General features: G+C 37.7%; 2 protein-coding genes across 2 annotated transcripts in view; both read right to left on the reverse strand.

Moving 5' to 3' along the window:
• Window positions 1-1,313: 1,313 nt before the first annotated feature.
• On the reverse strand, window positions 1,314-24,677 carry LOC110451988 (cadherin-23-like). The gene is made up of 14 exons (XM_021500228.1): window positions 24,635-24,677; window positions 23,051-23,215; window positions 22,177-22,295; window positions 16,879-17,047; window positions 15,782-15,943; window positions 15,105-15,242; window positions 14,223-14,345; window positions 13,375-13,566; window positions 11,758-11,951; window positions 11,004-11,361; window positions 10,208-10,366; window positions 8,100-8,322; window positions 4,626-4,666; window positions 1,314-2,387 (listed from the first exon to the last, which is right to left on the reverse strand). Exons 1-14 carry the CDS (start codon window positions 24,675-24,677, stop codon window positions 2,308-2,310), a joined length of 2,166 nt encoding a protein of 721 aa, XP_021355903.1. The 3' UTR covers window positions 1,314-2,307.
• A 948-nt stretch (window positions 24,678-25,625) lies between these two features.
• LOC110451989 (GATA zinc finger domain-containing protein 14-like) overlaps window positions 25,626-26,763 on the reverse strand; it is a 28,100-nt gene continuing 26,962 nt past the window's right edge. The window contains exon 8 of the mRNA XM_021500229.1: window positions 25,626-26,112. Coding sequence (XP_021355904.1) covers window positions 25,626-26,112 — 487 coding nt within the window. The remainder of the gene's footprint in view (window positions 26,113-26,763) is intronic.

Consider the following 26,763-nt stretch of genomic DNA (forward strand, 5'->3'; position numbering starts at 1 on the left):
ACTGGCTTTACATAAAATAATGTAATATATATAAAAAATATCACCTGATCACTTAAGATTACCAACCATGTTGTTGTCTAGGTTGGTTTTGCATATGATAAAGGGGAATAGAAAACCTCTTACTGTGTAAGGTGGCCATCTCTCATTTATTGCATCCAATACAAAAACAAAACAAAAAAACGACTGAAATCCGGAATCAGGTATAAACTAATTTTGAAAATATGACATAGTGCATATATCCGGAAAATTACCAATGTATACCAATACAGAACACCAGACAAGGATATAATAGTATGAATAAAACTGTAATTCATACTCAAGAATAAATAAAGAATCAATTTGATTGTATTCTTCCTGAAAACCCAAATGTAAGAATGGGCTTATTTCAGTGTCAACCAATGAAAATAGCTGTGAGATAACTTTCACCACATGACATTGTTTAATAGGTGAATGTGTCAGGAAAAATTGGTGTGTCAATTTATATCAACAATGAGTGTTGCCTTGTGCTGCTATCCGCTCTTTTCCATGAGGTATTTGATAACTAGATATATAAAGATTTGACTATTCAATCAGTAAATCGAACAAGACATCGATGCATTGATATTTACCGACATAAAACACACATTAAAAATGATATATTTGTGTATCAGCTAAGGTATATGAGGGGAAAGTACTACCTTACTGGCAAGCTAGCTTTTCCAGTGATGCGGTTTAACCTGGGGACCCGCTCACCAGTTCAGCAACGTCGAGCGTGGTCAGTAGTTGGATGGGTGACCGCTCGCACGTTACAACTGGTCTCTCATCTACGAGGCCGACCGCATGAGACCCTGTTTTATAGTATGTCTAGTGACACTGCCGACCTTGCTGTACACACTAGTTTACCTTAGCACAGCTGTATATGCAGTCATGTATACGAGGTGCGAATTTCTTAAAATAATAAAAGTCAACAGTGTATCGCACAGTCCTAAAATCAATATGGTTTCGTCTAAAAACCCACGCGACAAGATGCATATGACATAAAAAAAAAAAACTACTTTTCCCGTTATCTTGCAAGCAAGTTTTTAATTTGCCTGGCACAAGGGGGAATCGAAAAACTGCCGAAACATGAAAATAGTACTGTTGAGACACCTTAAAATATCCGGAGACGAAATCCATGGGACCCTGTTTTATAGTATTCCGTCTTTGCGTATTGCAGAGTTATCTTCTCTTGTGAGCAGGTATTGATTGCTACGTCATTGGTTTGTGAGAGTAAAGTCATCAATTTTTGAGAAAACGACGTTATTTTCTCACACAAACCAATGACGTAACAATCAATACATGCTCACAAGAGAAGATAACTCTGCAATACTCAAAGACGGAATATGCGTAGGTGAATACGCTTTAATTGTGTATTCACCTAACGACGAACAACGCATTTAAAACGCATCAAGGCAAGTGGTTCGACGCTATTTTCAAAACATATCTGACAACATTTTATTCATTGTAAGTCATCTGGAAAATATCAGTAATCAAAAGCTGCTCGTTAAGCAGGAGAAATCACATGAAAGTTGACAAAGAACGATAGACAGATTAATGATGGGCACCATCGCTGATGGACACTCAACAAAAATCAGTACAAGTTCTCACTTCGACCTTTATCATTCAGCGTATTCAATCAGAAAATCTAAACGATTACATAAAACCATGATGATTCTTCCTTAACCTGTGAAACTGAAGGGGGTGTTAGGACTTTCGACCTTAATGCAATCGAACTAAGTGAATATAATATAGGTTTTTCAAAATGTTTAATTTCTAAGAGGAGACAATACCGTTCAGTGATACAAACGGAATTCACAATTTTGATAAATGTCCCCAGGATCTTCAAAATCATGCAAGTTCGTTTTACAGCTTATCTGGAGCTGAAATAAATAATTTTGAAATTGTAACCAATTTGATCCCTTTTGGCAACATCCCTCAAGTGACCTTGGTGTTCGATCAACATAGTTCACAAGTTGTGTTTGCCTTAGATAATTGAACCTTCCAGTATACGTTTATTGAAATTGCTTCAGCGGTTTACGAAAAGAAGTCAAAAGTGTAGGTTATTTACAGAGAGATGATAGATTACGTCAGACAAAAGACATCAAAAAGTCAACTGAGACCTCTACTCAGCAGAAATGCAAACAATGGATTGGAATTTGTCATGGCTATGATTCAGGTGGCTAATCCTCAATCCTTATGGAACGCATAAGTCAGCCTAAATGATCACTGGCTATCTAGGTAGAAACAAATATCTAAATACCGATAACTCAAAACAATGGATTGATGACGTCACAATCGTGTTCGTTTAGTGTTGTGATGGTTTCGTTCGGGTCCAGCATTCGTGATTTTCCTCTGTGTCCTTCGTCCACCTGGTGAACATATCAAAAGTCAATATCAAAACAACGTGCATCCCATTTGCTCTTTGATATCAATTATCAAGTCAAAAGGCGACAGCGGAATCGATAAAATCAACTGCTGAGTATCTAGTTTATAAACAGCGTCAGAACAAACAAATACGACTTATGTTCCCTAAAAATATATCAAATTATTCTTTCCATATATGTATCTAAGTTTCTTTCTATGAAGATACTTATTTAGAAATGATGGAATGAACCCTACTTTCGTTTCATTTTAACCTGGAATATGCTTGATACTAATCGCTTTGTTTTGTTATTTGTGACCTAATGATGATGACCTATAAGACAGACCTACTGTTGACCTTTCAAGACCGACCTACTGCTGACCTTTTCAGACACCCCTACTGTTGACCATTTAAGACGTACATATTGCTGACCTTTTCAGACAGACCTGCTGCTGACCTATTAAGACAGACCTACTGCTGACCTTTTCAAACAGACTTACTGTTGACCTTTTAAGACAGACCTACTGCTGACAATTTAAGACAGACCAGACCTACTGCTGATACCTTTAGACCGACCTACTGCTGACACTTTCAGACAGACTTACTGCTGACACTTTCAGACAGACCTACTGCTGACACTTTAAGACAGACCAGACCTACTGCTGACACTTTAAGACAGACTTACTGCTGACGCTTTAAGACAGACCTACTGCTGACACTTTATGACAGACTTACCGCTGACGCTTTAAGACAGACCTAGTGCTAACACTTTTAGACTTACCTACTGCTGACACTTTAAGACAGACTTACTGCTGCCACTTTAAGACAGACTTACTGCTGACACTTTAAGACAGACCAGGCCTACTGCTGACACGTTAAGACAGACTTACTACTGACACTTTAAGACAGACTTACTGCTGACACTTTAAGACAGACCTACTGATGACACTTTAAGACAAACTAACTGCTGACACTTTAAGACAGACTTATTTGCTGACACTTTAAGACAGACCTACTGATGACGCTTTAAGACAGACTTACTGCTGACACTTTAAGACAGACTTACTGCTAATACTTTAAGACAGACTTACTGCTGATACTTTAAGACAGCCTTACTGCTGACACTTTAAGACAGACCTACAGCTGACACTTTAAAACAGACCTACTGATGACACTTTAAGACAGACTTACTGCTGACACTTTTAGACAGACCTAATGCTGACACTTTAAGACAGACCTACTGCTGACACTTTAAGACAGACTTACTGCTGACACTTTAAGACAGACTAACTGCTGACACTTTAAGACAGATTAACTGCTGACACTTTAAGACAGACTTACTGCTGACACTTTTAGACAGACCTAATGCTGACACTTTAAGACAGACCTACTGCTGACACTTTAAGACAGACCTACTGATGACACTATAAGACAGACCTACTGCTGACACTTTAAGACAGACTTACTGCTGACACTTTAAGACAGACTAACTGCTGACACTTTAAGACAGACCTACTGCTGACATTTTAAGACAGATTTACTGCTGACACTTTAAGACAGACTTACTGCTGACACTTTAAGACAGACCTACCGCTGACATTTTAAGACAGATTTACTGCTGACACGTTAAGACAGACTTACTGCTGATACTTTAAGACAGACTTACTGCTGACACTTTAAGACAGACTTACTGCTGACACTTTAAGGCAGACTTACTGCTCACACTTTAAGACAGACCTACTGCTCACACTTTAAGACAGACTTACTGCTTACACATTAAGACAGACCTACTGCTAACACTTTAAGACATACTTACTGCTCACACTTTAAGACAGACCTACTGCTGACACTTTAAGACAGACCTACTGCTGACACTTTAAGACAGACTTACTGCTGACACTTTAAGACAGACTTACTGCTGACACTTTAAGACAGACTTATTGCTGACACTTTAAGACAGACCTACTGCTGACACTTTAAGATAAACCTACTGCTGACACTTTAAGACAGACTTACTGCTGACACTTTAAGACAGACTTACTGCTGATACTTTAAGACAGACTTATTGCTGACTCTTTAAGACAGACTAACTGCTGACACTTTAAGACAGACTGTACTGCTGACACTTTAACACAGACTTACTGTTGACACTTTAAGACAGACCTACTGCTCACACTTTAACAGCATATCAATGTTACAGGCATCACCAGAGTTAAGCTTGATTAACAAGTAAATTAATACTTACGCATGGATTTTTTTGTTTTTTTTGCCATTCTTTTCGGCTTGCTAAAAAATAAAATGTTCATTTTCAATACAAAAACACAATAATGATATAGTATCCCAAGGGTCGAGTACATTAGGAACTGTATTTAATCAAATACATACTTAATAGATATACAAATTGTAGTTCATTAATTGTAAACTGAGTGTCTGGATTGATGAAACCAATACAACTTGGAGGATAAACATTGTGTCTATTTTGGAGTTTTGAGATAAAAGAACGTTTCGTTTTAGAATAAAGAGTTTATCAAGTTTGCAGATTTTTGGTCATCTCCACTCATAAATAATATTTACTTCAAAAAAGGTATATTATAATAGGTATTCGGTCTTTGCGTATTGCAGAGTTATCTTCTCTTGGGAGCAGGGATTGATTTTTACGTCACTTGTTTGTGAGAGTAACGTCATCAATTTTTGAGAAAACGACGTAATTTTCTCACACAAACCAATGACGTAACAATCAATACCTGCTCCCAAGAGAAGATAACTCTGCAATAAGCAAAGACGGAATAAGTATATGGCCTTTTTGTGAAAAAGTGCAAAAATAAGGACTTATTGATGACAGATCTTACTGAGATCTTACTGAGAGTGAATTTTCTGTGATATCTACTCACTCTCCAAGGTGTGATACCTGGCTGGACATTTACCTGCGCTGATCTACTTTACAGTATTCAGCGTGCACCACCAATAAAATGACCAGATTAAATACTAGGGCAGGGAATAGAGCTGCTAACACTTCAAAACAAATGAAACTTACTGAGGGAAGTGATACAGAGAGTTTTACAAGAGAAATATGGAAACTCAGAGAGGAAATCGGGGACATAATAAACCTCAATGGAAAGGATAAGTAAAACTTCAGAAATAAAGGAGATTGTGGAAACGGATGTAGCAGAGGTGATGAAAAATTCCTATGGAAAGATGAAAGAAGAAATATCAAGAGATGTGATGATAGAGACAAAGGAATAGATGAGACATGAAAGTGACATAGTTAATGAAAAAGTAAAAGGGCTGGAAATGGACATAGCAAATATTCAGGATGAGATGGGTAAAAGAGAAAAGAGACTCCAGGAAATTCAGGATTTTCTTGTTCATTAGCAGAGGCGATTAGACCTGACAGAGGTAGCAGCAAACAAAAATGATAATATTCCAGAAAAAATAACATCAAAATCTATGGTTTTGAGGAAACGAAGGATGAGAATTTCGGAAATGTGTTCCAACAGAAACTTGACCAGATAACAGGTGTAAGAATCAATGGATACTATGACGTTGTGGCCATTCATCGATTACCAAGTTCATCTTCACCTAGTCCTGTTATTGTGATTTTTTTAACAATGATATAAAAACGATGGTTATGAAAAACAAGAAAATATTACGTCGAGCTGGGCTAAGAATACAACATGACATTACAAGGCCCAATGTAAATCTCATGGAAGCAGTAGGAAACAATGAAAACATTGAGTACAGTTGGTTCTTCAATTGCCAAGTGTATGGACCTGCACTGTGACCAAAGGACAGGTAAAAATTTGGACTAAACGACAACATCAAGGATATTTTGTCACAACACATTCAGGATGTGAATGAGAAGCAAACAAACACTAGACACTAACTTTGAAAATAATTATTGTGGTATAACTGTACAGGGTGATTAGGATGGACCTCTGAACTGTCTATTAGACCAAATCATTCAGTGGTTAAATACATTTGATGTGTAAATACAGTGTTGGGTTCTGTTGTTATGTATGGATATAATGACATATACCCCTCTCATGGTAAGTGCTTCAACTACATGTGTATATTTATGTTTTTCATAAACTGGATTGCTACTTATTAGACTTTAATTTTTGACACTCATTGCTAGAAACGAGTTGAAACAAATACGAAAAACTATGAAATTCCCTTGGTACAAAGATCAAATATATAAAGAAATTAATATGATATACTACCAAAGCACTTTTCACATGTATGTGTGGATTACTTCCCCTTGCTGATATGACATGAACCTGCCTGCATATATCGATCTAAGCTTGATCAGAGTTGGTGTTTTTATGAGCGTCCAATACAAATGTGTAGGATTGTATATAAATCAGAACGATTTTACAAAGCAAGTGAATATTCAAATGTACAAGCTGAACTATTGTGTGTGATTAAAAAAAAACATACAAATTTGGTATTGGCAAATAACCTCATGTTTAGTGAAAATATCCAACATACGTGTTAATGGGTGCATTGTAATAGTAATTATCATATATTTACTAATAATAACACCCTTTTTGTATGTTTAATAAGTCTAAAATTTTAACAAGTTGGTATCAGCCCGTGTGATATCACACCCCCTTGAAAGTGATATCACACACCCTAGAAAAGTGATATCACACCCCTCAAAATCTCGACGTTTTTTTAATCTCGCTTCCAGATTTGTTTTTGCTTATTAGTGTTACAGTGTTATTTTGTTAAAAATATTAATAACCATATGATTTTGTAGGAATTTCGGAATTTCTAAATGTTGACTTTTAACGTTTAATTGTTACTGTTGTGTTTATATACATCATTGTATTTGTTACCATTTTTATCAGAATATCAGTAAATAGAATTAAGAAATATTTGTTTGTGTATGGGTTTTTTTATTTTAAAGGGAAAAAAAACATACGATAAAAAGTTTATGATATGACCATTTTGATATCACAACCCCAATCAGCCCTCGAGTCCTGATATCAGCCCTCGGGCCTACGACCGTCTGGCTGATATGGGGTGTAATATCGAAATGGTCATATAATAATCTCTAATTACTTTATGGTCAGTTAATATATCACATTCATATAAAATCATTCATAATTTGTTTGATGAATGCAATTCTGTACTGCGTTAAATTTACTTGTATTAGTACATGTCCATGTGAATACACATACTCACTAAAACTGTTTAAGAAAGAAAAAAAGGGTTCCAATTTGTACATAACTTTGGAATGAAGTTAATTATTAAGAATGAGAAATTTATACAATATTATTTTCTATGTGAAAAATACTAATCATCATTTGTTTAAAATTTACAGTATATCCTAAATATAAAAAAGCACTGATTGTTAAACAATACAATTGAAAGAGATCAGGGTAATGATACCGTGAATATGGTATGAAGATATTTGAACGTTGCTACACATATACAATAAGTTATATTACCTTTTTGTCTGAGCTTGCTACACATATGCAATAAGTTATATTACCTTTTTGTCTGAGCTTGCTAAACATATACAATAAGTTATATCACCTTTTTTGTCTGAGCTTGCTACACATATACAATAAGTTATATTACCTTTTTGTCTGAGCTTGCTACACATATACAATAAGTTATATCACCTTTTTCGTCTGAGCTTGCTACACATATACAATAAGTTATATTACCTTTTTGTCTGAGCTTGCTAAACATATACAATAAGTTATATTACCTTTTTGAGAATGCAGATCTGACTCCACTTCCGAACGAGCGAAGAATGTCATGACTATATATCAAATATCCTATTAAAACAGCTGATCCGAATGCACACATGCCGAAGCTAGTGATCCAGATGACGTTTTTAGGGTCTTCGATGAAGTGTTGGTATCTCTCGGTGGTGGTGGTTGATGGTGCTGTGCTTGTTGATAGGACTATTACAGTTATACCAGCTGTATCTATGAAAATAAATAAAATACATATCGTTTAATTTTACTTAATACGGCAAAATTATGCAAGGCTACACTTTAAGAAAACCCTATATTGATTTTTCATTGGTATTAAACACTTTTCAAAACACAGTCCTTTTACTTTGAATAAACTTTACTTCGTAAGCTAGAGAAAGTCACAAAGCGAGCTCACAAATATACATGTATACCCCGGCGCCCTTTTATCTACGTATACAAACTTTATATGCAGGGGTGGAGGGGGGAGGGGGGGTTGGAAGGGGGAGGGGGGACTTCCCTAGTCACACATCCCTGCCTTCATGTACATCTACGTATGATGTGCTATTCCTGTTTACGTTTCAATAACCAGAACTCCTTAACAAATAGTCGAATCACAAATTCTTTCCTTCAAGCACATCTACATACATGCATTGTGTAATGTCACTGTGCAAAGTGACAAAAATATCCAACGCACGGTTGAAGAGGAGTAGGGCTATCTTGAGAAGGATTTAAAGTTGCCAGGGACACAACTCCCTGAAAAATACCTTTCACGGTGACAAATTACGAAAAACATCCAACCAACAATTAAGCAGGTGTGTGGACAGGCGAACGGACAGGGTTATTCATATACATATACCTCATTTGCGGGTGTATAATGACTTAAGTAAAGGAGGGCACTCATTGGTCAATCGCCGTATATATATAGCTTGCCATCTGATAACTACACTCACGTTCAACGATAACCTGCGCGCGTATAATAATCAAAACCGTTCCTCAGTATGCATAGATATGATGACAAATATTCCGACGTTTTGGAGGTATGATTATGAATGTTCAGACGTTTCGGAGGTATGATTATGAATGTTCAGACGTTTCGGAGGTATGATTTTAAATGTTCAGACGTTTCGGAGGTATGATTTTAAATGTTCAGACGGTTCGGAGGTATGATTATAAATGTTCAGACGGTTCGGAGGTATGATTATAAATGTTCAGAGGGTTCGGAGGTATGATTATAATTGTTCATACGTTTTTGAGATATGATAATAAATGTTCAGGCGTTTCGGAGGCATGGTTATAATGTTCACACGTTTTGGGGGTATGATTATAAATGTTCAGACGTTTTGGATAAATGATTATAAATGTCCAGACATTTCGAAGGCATGATTTTAAATGTTCAGACGTGCCAGAGGTATGATTATGAATGTTCAGACGGTTCGTAGGCATGATTTTAATTGTTCAGACGTTTTGGAGATATGATAATAAATGTTCAGGCGTTTCGGTGGTATAATTAGGAATTTTCAGAAGTTTAAGAGGTATGACTATAAATGTCCAGACGTTTTGGAGGTATGGTTATAATGTTCAGACGTTTAAGAGGTATGACTACAAATGTTCAGACGTTTTGAAGATATGATAATAATTATTTAGAGGTTTTTAAGGTATGATTATAAATGTTCAGACATTTCGGAGGTATGATTATAAATGTTCAGACGTTTCGGAGGTATGAGTATAAATGTTCCGACGTTTCGGAGGTATGATTATAAATGTTTAGACGTTTTGGAGGTGATGTTAAGCTGATTAAATGTGATAATTGTATCAAATACCATCTTTCAGGATGCAAACATTCGAATTTAACCGAAAATCGATATCTACAAATGCCTACTTTACAGAGAAAATGTAACTAAAGCTGCATAATATTGAGTTGTTTGTGTAAATAATAACAAATTGGAGGAGGAACTTGTCTAGTTCTTTTGACGTTGTATAACAGATAATGCCAGATATATGTTATTGTTGCTATTAAATCGTGAATAAATACAAAACTCAGATTCAAAACTTTTGAAAACAATATTCTGACCACCATTATGAACCCAAAACAAATGATTATTTTGTAATCGGTTACCATTGAGTCCGCCATGATCCGTAACAGTGGCTGTAAAAGTGAAGCTGGTTCCCGCTCCAAGCGATGCCGTCGACTTCGTAATGTACATGCCCCCTGTACCGGTAATGCCGAAATAAGAATCTACGAGATTGCTCTGATCGATGGAATAGGTCATTGAACCTTAAATAAACATGATAACCAAAAATATTAATATCATAACCAAAAATATTAATATCATAACCAAAAATATTAATATCAAAAATATTAATATCATAACCAAAAATATCAATATCATAACCAAAAATATTAATATCATTACCAAAAATATTAATATCATAACCAAAAATATTAATATCATAACCTAAAGTATATTTTTATCATCACTCAAATAGCAATATCAATTCTTAAAATTGAAATATAAATAGCATTGGCTTTTAAATTTAAATTTAAATGTCATTACCGAAAATATACCAATCATTAAAATTAGGTAAAATCATCCAAATGTCACCAGAGTAAATTGAATTATCTTTAACATGAATTCAAATCAACTGTTTTTATGTTTCTCAGCAGTACAAACAACAGAAGATTGAATTACAGGGCAAAATGATAGCTAGGCTGTTTATCGGTTAGTTAACAGTACCATTTCTACAAACATTTCATTCAGACTTCGACACAAACAAAATGAAAGACTCCTTTATCCTAGAGGTAGGCAATTTGAGATAGAAGTATAATACAAGAGAACGAGTTGATGAATCTGTAACATACATTAAGTTCAGAATTATCAACAAAATTTACTTATTACAACTTTACCGCTTACCGTATATCCCAAGATCGCCATCCGTGGCTGTCACGCTTCCAAGGACGTCCCCAACAGACGCGAAACTTGACGTATAGAATGTGTAGTAGTCTGATCCAAATGTCGGTGTATTATCATTGACAGCATTCACCGTTATAAACAAGAAAGCGTACGCCTCAAGGTCACCATCAGAAGCAGTTAAGGTGCACGAGACTGATGACGCTGTGCTTATAATGTCAAGGTCATAGTCAATTGCAAAGGAAATGACGCCGCTCGTTGGATCAATGGTAAAATCGGGACAGTTAATACTGTAAGTGATGACGTCAGCAGGATCAGGATCGGTCGTTGAGAGAAGCGGGTCACCAAGGACAGTTCCAGACTAAAAGGGTTCAAAACACAGACGACTTATGAAACAAAATCATCATTATCATGGAAAGAGCAAACAATTGTTTTTACAGGATGCCTGACTTTCAGTTTACCCTTGGAATGAATAGCTTTTCCAGAAGATAAATAAATAGTCTTTTACTTCAGAGGATTACATGTGATACACAATTTAACAAAAAAAGTACTTTCAAACCCATGAGCCAAAGCTGATTTTTGGGAGTCCTTTTGTTCATGGTCCTCAACTCCACGCGGGCATTTTAAAATTGTCAATGTGATATGATTTATATATTTTTGTTATTGCAGTATAATTGGATCAAGTGATAATATAGCATCATGCTGGCCCTTATTCTAAACATATTTATAGAGTAAACGACAGTGACAAAACACTTACAACACCCTCGTTTCCCGATACATAATATGCTGTAAGTGAGAATGCGGGAGCTTCATTGATGTCTACTACGGCCACGGAGACAGATTGTGTGTCTGTCGCCTGACCGTCCGTCACGCTAATAGACACCGTGAACGACTTCGCTGTTAGAGCCTCGTAATCAATCTGAGTTGCTGATGACGTCCGCAGAAGTCCGGCTTGAATGAAAGTATGTCACATATGGAGATGAATATGTACGGACATCAGTAAAAGTAATACGGAGAAATAGTGTCTGCCTTTCAAGTTAGTTTCAAATCGATGTTTTTCTCTCGTCAGTGATGTGACTTTCTGTTTCTGTAAGACTTAGGTACTTCCGGTCCATGGCAACGAAAGTAACAGGCGAAGAAACTCTTAACAATAAGGTACAAGTGTACGAAGTATGACCATATGTAAAACTTTATTTCTCTCTGTTATAACTGAAACAAGAGGCCCATGGGCCTTAACGGTCACCTGAGTTATGTAAAAACTGATGTTATCGATGTTGCCAAATGAACAAGAAATCATTTTGTGACAAAAGTAACGTGAACTGCATGTAATGCAAAAGCAGTGTGAAAGATCTGGGTAGTATATGTACTATGTACAAATAGTGATTCTGTCAGTCAGCTGAATTATGGTAAAGCACCTTAAGACCCTTCTATCTATGAAGAGTAGTTGATTCTACCATATCTTGGTCTTGAGAAGAAGATTTTTGAAATTTTAGTCAATTCGACTCTTTTTGGCCCCACCCATCAGCCCCTGGGGGTCAGTCAGGGCTGATTTGTGCATATCACTAAACTGCTATCCAATACTGATAATGCTAACCAAGTTTGAATTAATTCCAATGGAAATTAAACAAATGCTGGTCCAAAATGTGATATCCCATTATTAACTATAGTAAAGTTTACCCCCTCCTAAGGGAGAATGGTGAGACCCCAGGGTCATGAAATTCACTATTTTAGTAAAGCACCTTAAGACCCTTCCATCTATGAAGAGTATTTGATTCTACCATATCTGGGTCTTGAGAAGTAGATTTTTGAAATTTCAGTCAATTCGACCCTTTATGGTCCCACCCTCAGGCCCCTTGGGGCTGGGGACCATATAATTCACAATTTTGGTTGACCTTTGACCATGGTAGGTTTCTGCAAAAAAATATTGAAATTGGTTCAGGGGTTTTGGAGTAGAAGTCGAAAATGTAAACTGTTTACGGACGCACGACGGATGACGCACGACGGACGACGCCGGACAAAAGGCGATCGCAATAGGTCACTTGAGACTTTGTTGTTCAGAACTTTGATATAAAAATATGAATCGATTACGCTATTGCTTAAAAAGTAGAAATCGTTAACACAGTACCATAAGGTTTGAAGAAACTCGATCTGACTATTAAGAAGATGCAAATATTACTCTCAACGAATCAATTCAGAATGATTTCGTTAGAAGTTGCCTAAAATAATGATTACGTGGCATTATATTCGCTGTTTCAAGTCATATGTATAAAATACCCGACCAGGTATTAAAATTACAATCATTTCCATAGCCCCCAACCCTATATACATTATTTCACATTTTTCTTTTTGCCGAGATTATATAAAAGAAACCTACTTGCGCTATCGACTGTGAACACCGTAGCTCCTTCCACTGGGCTGAATATAGCGCTGTACGTGAGGCTCTGAGTGGCCGTGTCAGGATCAGCTGCCGTCACCTTATACACCGACGTACTTAGACCGACAGTTTCCATTACAGACAGTGAAAACGTTAGGGGCAGGTTCTGAATCACCGGCACTGTGTTGATACCTGCGGGTAAATTTAACTGTTTGTAATGACGCAACAAGTTTGAACAAACTATGGAAGCACGCATGGGGTCTTCAGGAGAGAGAAACCGGGGAGTCGTACCATGCCCGTCTTGTTGAAATGTGAGTGCGCTTTCCGCTTCGACACACGATTCACAATCTTCAAATCTATATAAATGTACATTCATTTACGAATACATCTGGACTAAATTAACGAGCTAAGTAAACTTTAACTGTGCATATTTTACTAGTAGTTTGAACTTGCATTGTGAATTCAAAATTCTGCATATCAAGGGAGGCAGCTTTAGATAATAATGAAATGTAAATAAATATACAACATTTGATATAGCGCCCTATCTAGCTAACATAAGCCACTCTTAAGCGCTTTACAGTACAGAGATATACAATTTAATACAATGAATACAATTTGCTCAAATTACAAACTCGGATTGTTTCCCTATTTTTTTGACAAGTTTCACAACAACAGTGAAAAAAGCCCATGATAAACCATGGTCACGAGTTGAAGAATTATCTATGCTTAAAAATACATTCTGATGAATGAAGAATGTTCATCATACATTTTTTTCTCTAAATTAGGCTTCCAGTTTGATTAAACTTCGCGGATACACATCCGTTATGGAGGGGCTTTTATCACTATACCTGTTATCAGAACGGTCAATGTACGAGATCCCACTGTGGTCTGGCCGTCGCTGATACTGATAAATAGGTCGTAACCAACAGTGGTCAAAACATTCAGGTTGGTATTTGTTTGGACCTCACCAGCTAAAGACAAAAAACACAATCATGCATAATTCAACATCATCGTCGATGACAGTGCTATGACGTAGGTATCCGACGCCTAATACAAGGTTCGAATCTGGAAAATCCTGTTCCTATGACAATGCTCATCGTTATGAGCAATTCAATAAAATAATAATATAAAAGCCTCCTTTAAATGCCTCCTCCCTCGCCTACTGCCAAATGTATTCAATGTCTTACGTTTTATATACATGTAAGTTTACACCTATTCTTCGATATACAGCCTAACCTCTAAATAATTGCAAACATTTAGGACTTTAGTTGAGCGTTCGCCCTTGTGAGGAAGGCTTTGGGCACTGTCCCCTGGCCGAGACACACCAGAGTCTGTAAAAATGGTAGTTTCTACTCCTTCTTAACGCTCAGCAATTTAGGAGTGGGACGACTGGTTCGCCTGTTGTCAGTATAATGTGACCAGAAGGGGCTGTCCTACAGGGTGTCTTCGGCAGTATGTTACAGTGAGGTAGCACTGTAAAGTCGGCATCAGTTCTGCGTTATCACAAGGAGACAAACACGAACATATCGCAGCCTCCCAAAACACACACGCATACACTATACGCATGCATCTTGCACGCAGGGGAGGCCGTCCTTAAATGACCATAGCTGTTGATAGGACGAAGCTTTCAGGGGAGATAAAGGGATATCAGATCACTACACCAATCGTCATAACATTTCACGTAGATGAACGAGTCCCTGGTAGGAAACCCTGACAGGTAGCTTACGTACTGTTTGGATGTATGGTAAAAGGACAGCTGACCACTGAACACGTGGACGAAAAGGTAATAGTATCACCCTCAGAGTCAGAGGTGGCCACTTGGAAAACACTTGTACCGCTAGCCGTTGTCGTTGAAATGGACACGGAGTCTACAAAATAAGTAAGAGAAACAGAATGAGTAATGTTATAATTCCAGAAACAATAATGAGACAAGATTGCATGAAGTCGAAGTTTCATAAAAGAAGATTATTTTAGCATAGTGCAACTAATTAACAAACAGAAAGTAAAATATTTCACAGTATCAAAGTGATGAATTATCAGTTTTTGACCAATTTCAGTGTCAATTTATGGATATGATCGTTTATATAGAGAACGGAACCAGTGTCCCATAGAATAGCATTGTAGCTTTAAATAATAACAATTGTTTTTTTCTTTCTCTTAGATGATTTGGTAAAAAAAAAACTTCTTAAATGTAAAATAATTCGGAAGAAAATATCATCAAGTTTTTCTTTCCAAAAGGTTACTACATCACCTACTGATAGCTTCATTTAATCCTAAAGCTAATTTATATCAAATGGATACAACATCCATTCTACCTCATATTTCAATATTTATGTAAAATACCTACAAGTGCATTTCGCGTAGTACACGCAAAAAAGTTAACTAACAGTATTTTCAAAGTACTTACCCGGTAAATTGGTAAAGGCAGGCGGTGTATTGGGGAGAATGTAGGCAATAAGGAAACTAGTGTCGGTCGCTGAGTAAGAGTCGGTACATGTGACGTCTATGGTGTATTTCTTCTTTGTAGTGTAACTCAGCCCCGGATTCGTTTTGGAGTATATACCATATACTATCAATAAATGAGTTAACTCATCGAGTCAGTGAAAAGGTTAGCACAAGTCAAATTACAAAAAAATGGTATTAGCCAACGCAACTTATGGAAAATCTATTGTTAATAACATAACTTAACAATGGTGAATTTATAATACACCAATATTTGAAATGTAAATCATGGAACTAGTCAATGTAAATAATGGGACAAGTCAATGTAAATAATGGGACTAGTCAATGTAAATAATGGGACTAGTCAATGTAAATAATGGGACTTGTCAATGTAAATAATGGGACTTGTCAATGTAAATAATGGGACTAGTCAATGTAAATAATGCGACTAGTCAATATAAATAATGGGACTTGTCAATGTAAATAATGGGACTAGTCAATATAAATAATGGGACTAATCAATGTAAATAATGGGACTAGTCAATGTAAATAATGCGACTAGTCAATATAAATAATGGGACTAGTCAATGTAAATGATGGGACTAGTCAATGTAAATAATGGGACTTGTCAATGTAAATAATGGGACTAGTCAGTGTAAATAATGCGACTAGTCAATGTAAATAATGGTACTAGTCAACGAAAATAATGGGACTAGTCAATGTAAATAATGGGACTTGTCAATGTAATTTTACAAGAACAGGCCTCAACTTGGGACATTCTTACGATCTTCTATTACATTTCATTCCTCGATATATATTATTATTAAAAGCTAATTAGCTAGGATCTGGAAGTGAACATAAGTCATTAAGACCTTCATTAAAAGAGGGAAATTGTTGATATATGTTAGAGGTTGATAACAAGTAAAGGAAGAAAAACTCCCTGACTACTATCGCATAAGTTTGTTAATTATTTTTTGTTGTATCTTTTACTATAGTTATTTAGTTCATCCTATGCACATCTGGTCTGACATTATACCAACACACAGTGATTTTTTTTCTCACCTGAAGCTGGTGTCAATTTTGACAGAAATTTTGCCTCAGTTTCGGAACATGTGACAGTGTCGGAGGGCGAGGCGTCACTGGTAGTGATGCTGCGTAGCAATGTCTCTGTCGTGGTATCTTCATGTATATAGACGTAGTGGGGGAGGCTGGACATGGAGATCACAGGAGGCTGAAACACACATACACCAATAATACATAGCGACGTGGAGATCACGGGAGACTGATACACACATACACCAATAATACAGAGTGACATGGAGATCACAGAAGGCTGAAACACACATACACCAATAAATACATAGTGACATGGAGATCACAGGAGACTGAAACACACATACAGCAATAATACATAGTGACATGGAGATCACAGGAGACTGAAATAATACATAGTGACATGAAGATCACAGGAGGCTGAAACACACATGCACCAATAATACATAGCGACATGGAGATCACAGGAGGCTGATACGCACATACACCAATAATACATAGTGACATGGAGATCACAGGAGGCTGAAACACACATACACCAATAATACATAGCGACGTGGAGATCACGGGAGACTGATACACACATACACCAATAATACATAGTGACATGAAGATCACAGGAGGCTGAAACACACATGCACCAATAATACATAGCGACGTGGAGATCACGAGAGACTGATACACACATACAGCAATAATACATAGTGACATGGAGATCACAGGAGGCTGATACACACATACACCAATAATACATAGTGACATGAAGATCACAGGAGGCTGAAACACACATGCACCAATAATACATAGCGACGTGGAGATCACGAGAGACTGATACACACATACAGCAATAATCCATAGTGACATGGAGATCACAGGAGACTGAAACACACATACAGCAATAATCCATAGTGACATGGAGATCACAGGAGACTGAAACACACATACAGCAATAATCCATAGTGACATGGAGATCACAGGAGACTGAAACACACATACAGCAATAATCCATAGTGACATGGAGATCACAGGAGACTGAAACACACATACAGCAATAATACATAGTCACATGGAGATCACAGGAGGCTGATAGACACATACACCAATAATACATAGCGACATGGAGATCACCGGAAGCTGATACACACATACACCAATAATACATAGCGACTTGGAGATCACAGGAGGTTGATACACACATACAGCAATAATACATAGCGACATGGAGATCACAAGAGGCTGATACACACATACACCAATAATACATAGCGACATGGAGACCTTAGGAGGCTGATACACACATACACCAATAATACATAGCGACATGGAGATCACAGGAGGCTGATACACACATACACCAATAATACATAGCGACATGGAGATCACAGGAGGCTGATACACACATACACCAATAATACATAGCGACATGGAGATCACAGGAGGCTGATACACACATACACCAATAATACATAGCGACATGGAGATCACAGGAGGCTGATACACACATACACCAATAATACATAGCGACATGGAGATCACAGGAGGCTGATACACACATACACCAATAATACATAGCGACATGGAGATCACAGGAGGCTGATACACACATACACCAATAATACATAGCGACATGGAGATCACAGGAGGCTGATACACACATACACCAATAATACATAGCGACATGGAGATCACAGGAGGCTGATACACACATACACCAATAATACATAGCGACATGGAGATCACAGGAGGCTGATACACACATACACCAATAATACATAGCGACATGGAGATCACAGGAGGCTGATACACACATACACCAATAATACATAGCGACATGGAGATCACAGGAGGCTGATACACACATACACCAATAATACATAGCGACATGGAGATCACAGGAGGCTGATACACACATACACCAATAATACATAGCGACATGGAGATCACAGGAGGCTGATACACACATACACCAATAATACATAGCGACATGGAGATCACAGGAGGCTGATACACACATACACCAATAATACATAGCGACATGGAGATCACAGGAGGCTGATACACACATACACCAATAATACATAGCGACATGGAGATCACAGGAGGCTGATACACACATACACCAATAATACATAGCGACATGGAGATCACAGGAGGCTGATACACACATACACCAATAATACATAGCGACATGGAGATCACAGGAGGCTGATACACACATACACCAATAATACATAGCGACATGGAGATCACAGGAGGCTGATACACACATACACCAATAATACATAGCGACATGGAGATCACAGGAGGCTGATACACACATACACCAATAATACATAGCGACATGGAGATCACAGGAGGCTGATACACACATACACCAATAATACATAGCGACATGGAGATCACAGGAGGCTGATACACACATACACCAATAATACATAGCGACATGGAGATCACAGGAGGCTGATACACACATACACCAATAATACATAGCGACATGGAGATCACAGGAGGCTGAAACACACATACACCAATAATACATAGTGACATGGAGATCACAGGAGGCTGATACACACATATACCAATAATACATAGCGACATGGAGATCACAGGAGACTGATACACACATACACCAATAATTTATAGCGACATGGAGATCACAGGAGACTTACACACACATACACCAATAATACATAGTGACATGGAGATCACAGGAGACTGACACACACATACACCAATAATACATAGCGACATGGAGATCACAGGAGGCTGATACACACATACACCAATAATACAGAGTGACATGGAGATCACAGAAGGCTGAAACACACATACACCAATAATACATAGAGACATGGAGATCACAGGAGACTAATACACAGATACACCAATAATACATAGTGACATGGAGATCACAGGAGACTGCTACACACATACACCAATAATACATAGCGACATGGCGATCACAGGAGGCTGATACACACATACACCAATAATACATAGTGACATGGAGATAACAGGAGGCAGATACACACATAACAGCTGTTTGTATGATATAGAGGTTGGCCACAGCTGTTTTTATTATATAGAGGTTGGCCACAGCTGTTTGTATTCTATAGAGGTTGACCACAGCTGTTTGTATTTTATAGAGGTTGGCCACAGCTGTGTTTATTATATAGAGGTTGGCCACAGCTGTTTTTATTATATAGAGGTTAGCCACAGCTGTTTTTATCAAATATAGTTTGGCCACAGCTGTTTTTAGGATGTAGAGGTTGGCCACAGCTGTTTTTATTATATAGAGGTTGGCCACAGCTGTTTGTATTCTATAGAGATTGGCCACAGCTGTTTTTATTATACAGAGATTGGCCACAACTGTTTTTATTATATAGAGGTTGGCCACAGAAGTTTGTATTCTATAGAGATTGGCCACAGCTGTTTTTATTATATAGAGATTGGCCACAACTGTTTTTATTATATAGAGGTTGGCCACAGCTGTTTTATTATATAGAGGTTGGCCACAGCTGTTTTATTATATAGAGATTGGCCACAGATGTTTGTATTCTATAGAGATTGGCCACAGCTGTTTTATTATATAGAGATTGGCCACCGCTGTTTGTATTCTATAGAGATTGGTCACAGCTGTTTTATTATATAGAGTTTGGCCACAGATGTTTGTATTTTATAGAGGTTGGCCACAGCTGCTTTATTATATAGAGATTGGCCACAGATGTTTGTATTCTATAGAGGTTGGCCACAGCTGTTTTATTATATAGAGATTGGCCACAACTGTTTGTATTCTATAGAGGTTGGCCACAGCTGTTTTATTATATAGAGATTGGCCACAGCTGTTTTATTATATAGAGATTGGCCACAGCTGTTTTAATATATAGAGATTGGCCACAGCTGTTTTAATTAAATATAGGTTGTCCACAGCTGTTTTAATTAAATATAGGTTGGCCACAGCTGTTTTTATTATATAGAGGTTGGCAACAGCTGAATTGCTTGTCTCTATGGTTTCTGCGCCTTTAATCGTCAATGTCAAAGACGGTTTGCATTATTTACTTCGCTTTTCCTGATAAAGCAATTTTGTAAAGTCTACTTACACTGTCTAATATGAGTTTGCAACCAACAACAAATTAATGTCTGTAGAAAGAAGGCTCCTGCATTTCATATACTATACAAAAAGGTACTTTTCTGTTGTATTATCGAAAAAGTCAACTTTAGTTTTGAACGCAGTCGTTAGACAGCTTCGTTCAATTGTGGAAACAATCTAAAACATTCATGGATGTTGAGGCGGGGAGATATGGGCAAACCGGAAGTGATTTGTTCGCCATTGGTTCTGCTGATCTCAATACACGCTCCCAAATCATTGAAAAACCGGAAATGCAAAGTTCGCCATATTGGACTCCAAGAAAGTTGTTTGCCGGTACCAAAACACCAAATGTTTAGAGCATATGTATAGCCGGGTTATAACAACTAATATATTCCGCACATTTTGAATTTAATACCCACCGACGCTTTTTGTTCCATTTATCTTCAAAAACTCAACCTGATCACTTCTTAGTGGATCTATATCCCATGACATTCGACCACCGTCGATGTTGTTTGTTTTCTTACCTTCAAATGACATTATTTGAACCTCTAGGACGTCTGATAGGCAGGGTATAGATAAACCGTATGTAAATAGTCTCAAAATAGCATGACCAAATATGGCGATCGTTTTGCCGGCATGAAACCCTCTGTGAAAATAAGCTTTAAGCTACAGTAAAATGAATTGCTATGTACACTGTTACAAAAATGAGTGAAGTGATATCAAAGTTTTACTTTTTACAAAAACAATGTACGTATTAAACGTGTTGCAACGTTTCAAGACCGACTGGTCCCTTTTGCAAGCTATGACTGAATGAGCGGTTTGCAATATTTACCTGTACATGTACAACGATGTGACGAAATTGTATATTTGACATGTCACTCGACCCGAGACGTTTCGCCTTTCGATAGGGAGCGTATACGCACTATATTAGATATAGTTTACAGGTAGGGTGTAGATCTAGCCCCCTCCCCTGTTATATCGTATTGAGAATAAAAATGAATGAAGATGATAATGTATCGCTACGCGGTACGGTGACCCACTATGGTTATCCTTCTACGGCTTACAATAAGGGTGGTACATTATGTATCTACCCACTAGTGTAGCCGGGCTACATTAGTGGCGGGGCTACGTTAAGGCTCCTACACTGCTCTCGTGCGTTTATGTCTTTATACTTGTAGAAAACTTCTTTTTTACATGGGCAACATTGGTTTACTTACAGAATTCGTGACAGTTACGGAGAGAACCCCCGTGTCTGTGGAACTACAAGGATCAGTGGTCTGGAAGTTCAGTGTGTAGGTTCCAGGCGCTACCCCGTTCGTCTTTACAGTCACTTGCACTGAAATGTCAGTTTAACATGTCTCCGTCAAATACAAACAGGTTGTACGTTCTGCTCAATTAAAACCTGTGATAATCGTACACATCACAACAGTAATGACGTGAGTTTCTGGAGGCGTCCTCTGCCATAGTAATATCAGGTGTATCAAATAATGTCAAGTCCTGTATAACTTAGTACTTAGTAAATCATAAAGATTGAATAATAAATTTTAATAAGGAAATTTGAAAAAAAATTATTTTATACTCTCTTAAGCTGTCCAATATTTTGTTAACCAAATCTTCGACGTTGTAACTAGTTTTGGGCATACCTGGAGGAAGACGTATACAATAATTCTGAAGAAAATCAATACGTGTGTGACTGGTAACATTAGCTCAATGATTGATTTATAATGATTGATTTATAATGATCGATTTATAATCATCCTAACTATCCCCTGAGGTAAGATTACAGCTCCCCCTACATGAGGACATCCTAACTATCCCCTGAGGTAAGTATTTCCACTCCCCTACCTTGAGGACATCCTAACTATCCCCTTAGGTAAGTTGTCCGCTCCCCCACCTTGAGGACATCCTAACTATCCCCTTAGGTAAGTTTTCCGCTCCCCCACCTTGAGAACATCCTAACTATCCCCTTAGGTAAGTTTTCCGCTCCCTTACAGATCTAGAATCGCATTGTGAAACATTCTTAAGATCATTTATTATTTTTTTGTCTTTTCTCCTTTTTACATGTTGTAGTTTTGTATTTATTTTACTTACGTGATGTTGTGTCGAAATCGAAGTATGTTTCTGCTGTCATGGTAGTAGTGAGTGTATCACCGTCATCATCATTAACCGATACAGTAAAGAGGTAGTGCCCAATACCGGCCGAGTCAATCACCGTCACAGAGGCGCCGCCTAGGTTTGTAAACGTTGGGGCTGAACCTGGTTAATACACGATTCTTAAACGTATATGCTGCTTAACTTTGACATTTTTTCTCTCCTTCAGAGCTACGCATTAAGAAACATGTTTGATAAACGATCAGTGACAATTCCCACTGCCTTGCTTAATTGTAGACACAGAATCAACGATAAAACCGCTTATGATTTTGAATTATTGAATAATTCTACTCAAAACTTTCTAATAAAAATAACTAGAATATTTAGAACATTAACATACAACCTTACAATCTTTTAATAAAGATAATTCTACTGACAAGATGATACAAAACATTAGGTTTTATTGAACGTTTTGTTCACCGTAAATCCAAATTTCTACCGTCGCAAGTAAATCCACTTGTGAGGACTGCGTGTTTCCGTTTAAAGCTACCATGAATATTTCGTTCAATTCACTCCTTGTTCACAAAACAGAGAGATGAATACGGTTCAAAGTTAATTACAGACTAATTTAAAGCAATTTTTTCTTAGACATCGATTGTGATCAATACAGCAAACATTTTTTGGAGATAGCATCCCTCACTCTTCCCTGGTTTTTATCCTATTTTCGTATATCGTGTAAATATATGCTCTCAGCTTAATTGCTGCCTTCGACTGTCTTAGGCGAGGGGGCGATTGCTTTTATATAATAGCTATATTATCAATTATAGTATATCAGTTCTATATTCTTGTAATATGATGTATATGTACATGTAACTGTTCTGTTTCACTGTGGATCGCTCCGAAAATTTGACAACCTAAACTTGTCCACACTGTTGGAATTACTTCTTTGCCCCATATTGGTGGATATAATATACAATACATATGTGTAATGAGCTAGTAATGTTAAAGTATGGGTCACTGATGTCACGGACCAATTCACAATTGCTTGAATGGATAAACCCGTCCAAAATACCAGTTACAAGTAAAAACAGTTTAGGGAATACTTCCCAGCGCGCCCCTCAACACACTCCACATGCTCGATACTCCAGGATTTACGCTCACTTTCGCTCTCTACACCCCTGGAATATGTCATAGCAAAATTGAAGGCACGCCGCTAGCTATTTGATAGGTCTCATGTAACAAAAACTGACCAATCGCTTTGGCGAGAAAATCGGCAGAGCTCCGGTACGGTGAGAAAGCATTGAAAAGAAAAATGACCGTAGCAATACCGATGTAGTACTGGCGTTTCCGTTGTGATAACGTTGTTCTACCTATTGTAAGAGCCGATGTGCTACCGAATACCACTTTTCTGACACCTCAGTGTTACCGATGAGCCGCCGTTGTTCTACCGATGTGCCACCGTTAACCGTTGACCCAGCTACAGCGGAGTGATACCTTTGTGCTGCCGATATTACGGTAGTACATCGGCGGCGCAGCAGTACTACTTCGGTGGTATTCGGTAGAACTACGGTATCACATCGGTACCAGTACGGTACACATTGAGGCCACCGGAGAGCCGCCGATCCATTACGGGTCGCTACCGGTGCTCTACCGATCGGAACGAAGCCATACCGGAGTACCGCCGTTGTACTGCCGTTATAGTCCCGTTGCTCACTCTGGCAGCGCAACGGCGGACATTTTTGAGCATGTTCAAATTCTTACCGTCGCTTGTCGTTGATAAATTTTTCGCCGATGCCCTGACGATGTACTACCATTCTTACATGGTAGCAATGTGATACCGTTGCGCTGCCGTCCTAGTAACGATCCCCGAAAATCGCAAAATTTGTCCTCCGGTATAGCTCCGGCGACCCAAATCGGCTAAGTGTGACAGGCCCTTTAGGTGAACACCAAAGGATCAAACTAGTCTTCGAGTCTTCACAAGGTGACGCACACTGAGCCTTCAATTTTGAAATGACATATTCCAGGGGAGCAAAGAGTGAGAGAGAGCGTAACCCCTTGTGTATCGAGGACGTGGAATAGTCTCAGGGGAAAATGATTGAGCATACTATCGAATAGTTATGTGAAACAAACTTTGGTAAGTGTGTTTAGGTTATACTTGGTAGGTGTGATTAAGTTATACTTGGTAAGTGTGTTGAGATTATACTTGGTAGGTGTGTTTAGGTTATACTTGGTGAGTGTGTTAAGGTTATACTTGATAGGTGTGTTTAGGTTATACTTGGTTGGTGTGTTTAGGTTATACTTGGTGAGTGTGTTAAGGTTATACTTGATAGGTGTGTTTAGGTTATACTTGGTAGGTGTGATTAGGTTATTCTTGGTAAGTGTGTTGAGATTATACTTGGTAAGTGTGTAAGGTTATACTTGGTAGGTGTGTTTAGGTTATACTTGGTTGGTGTGTTTAGGTTATACTTGTTGAGTGTGTTAAGGTTATACTTGGTAGGTGTGATTAGGTTATACTTGGTAAGTGTGTTTAGGTTATACTTGGTGAGTGTGTTAAGGTTATACTTGGTGAGTGTGTTCAATACTTGGTTGGTGTGTTTAGGTTATACTTGTTGAGTGTGTTAAGGTTATACTTGGTAGGTGTGTTGATGTTATACTTGGTAAGTGTGTAGAGATTATACTTGGTAAGTGTGTTGAGGTTATACTTGGTAGGTGTGATTAGGTTATTCTTGGTAAGTGTGTTGAGATTATACTTGGTAGGTGTGTTTAGGTTATACTTGGTAAGTGTGTTTAGGTTATCTTTGGTAAGTGTGTTGAGATTATCCTTGGTAGGTGTGATTAGGTTATACTTGGTAAGTGTGTTTAGGTTATCTTTGGTAAGTGTGTTGAGATTATCCTTGGTAGGTGTGATTAGGTTATACTTGGTAAGTGTGTTGAGGTTATACTTGGTGAGTGTGTTTAGGTTATACTTGGTAGGTGTGTTTAGGTTATCCTTGGTGAGTGTGTTAAGGTTATACTTGGTAGGTGTGTTGATGTTATACTTGGTAAGTGTGTTGAGATTATACCTGGTAGGTGTGTTTAGGTTATACTTGGTGAGTGTGTTTAGGTTATACTTTAGGTTATACTTGGTGAGTGTGTTAAGGTTGTACTTGGTAGGTGTGTTTAGGTTATACTTGGTGTGATTAGGTTATACTTGGTAAGTGTGTTTAGGTTATCTTTGGTAAGTGTGTTGAGATTATCCTTGGTAGGTGTGATTAGGTTATACTTGGTAAGTGTGTTTAGGTTATACTTGGTGAGTGTGTTAAGGTTATACTTGGTGAGTGTGTTCAATACTTGGTTGGTGTGTTTAGGTTATACTTGTTGAGTGTGTTAAGGTTATACTTGGTAGGTGTGTTTAGGTTATACTTGGTGAGTGTGTTTAGGTTATACTTGGTAAGTGTGTTGAGGTTATACTTGGTGAGTGTGTTTAGGTTATACTTTAGGTTATACTTGGTGAGTGTGTTAAGGTTATACTTGGTGAGTGTGTTCAGGTTATACTTTGCAGGTGTGTTTAGGTTATACTTGGTGAGTGTGTTAAGGTTGTACTTGGTAGGTGTGTTTAGGTTATACTTGGTTGGTGTGTTTAGGTTATACTTGGTAAGTGTGTTGAGATTATACTTGGTAAGTGTGTAAGGTTATACTTGGTAGGTGTGTTTAGGTTATACTTGGTTGGTGTG

This window comes from Mizuhopecten yessoensis, unplaced genomic scaffold, assembly GCF_002113885.1.
Source record: "Mizuhopecten yessoensis strain PY_sf001 unplaced genomic scaffold, ASM211388v2 scaffold6361, whole genome shotgun sequence".
Classification (NCBI taxonomy): Eukaryota; Metazoa; Mollusca; class Bivalvia; order Pectinida; family Pectinidae; genus Mizuhopecten; species Mizuhopecten yessoensis.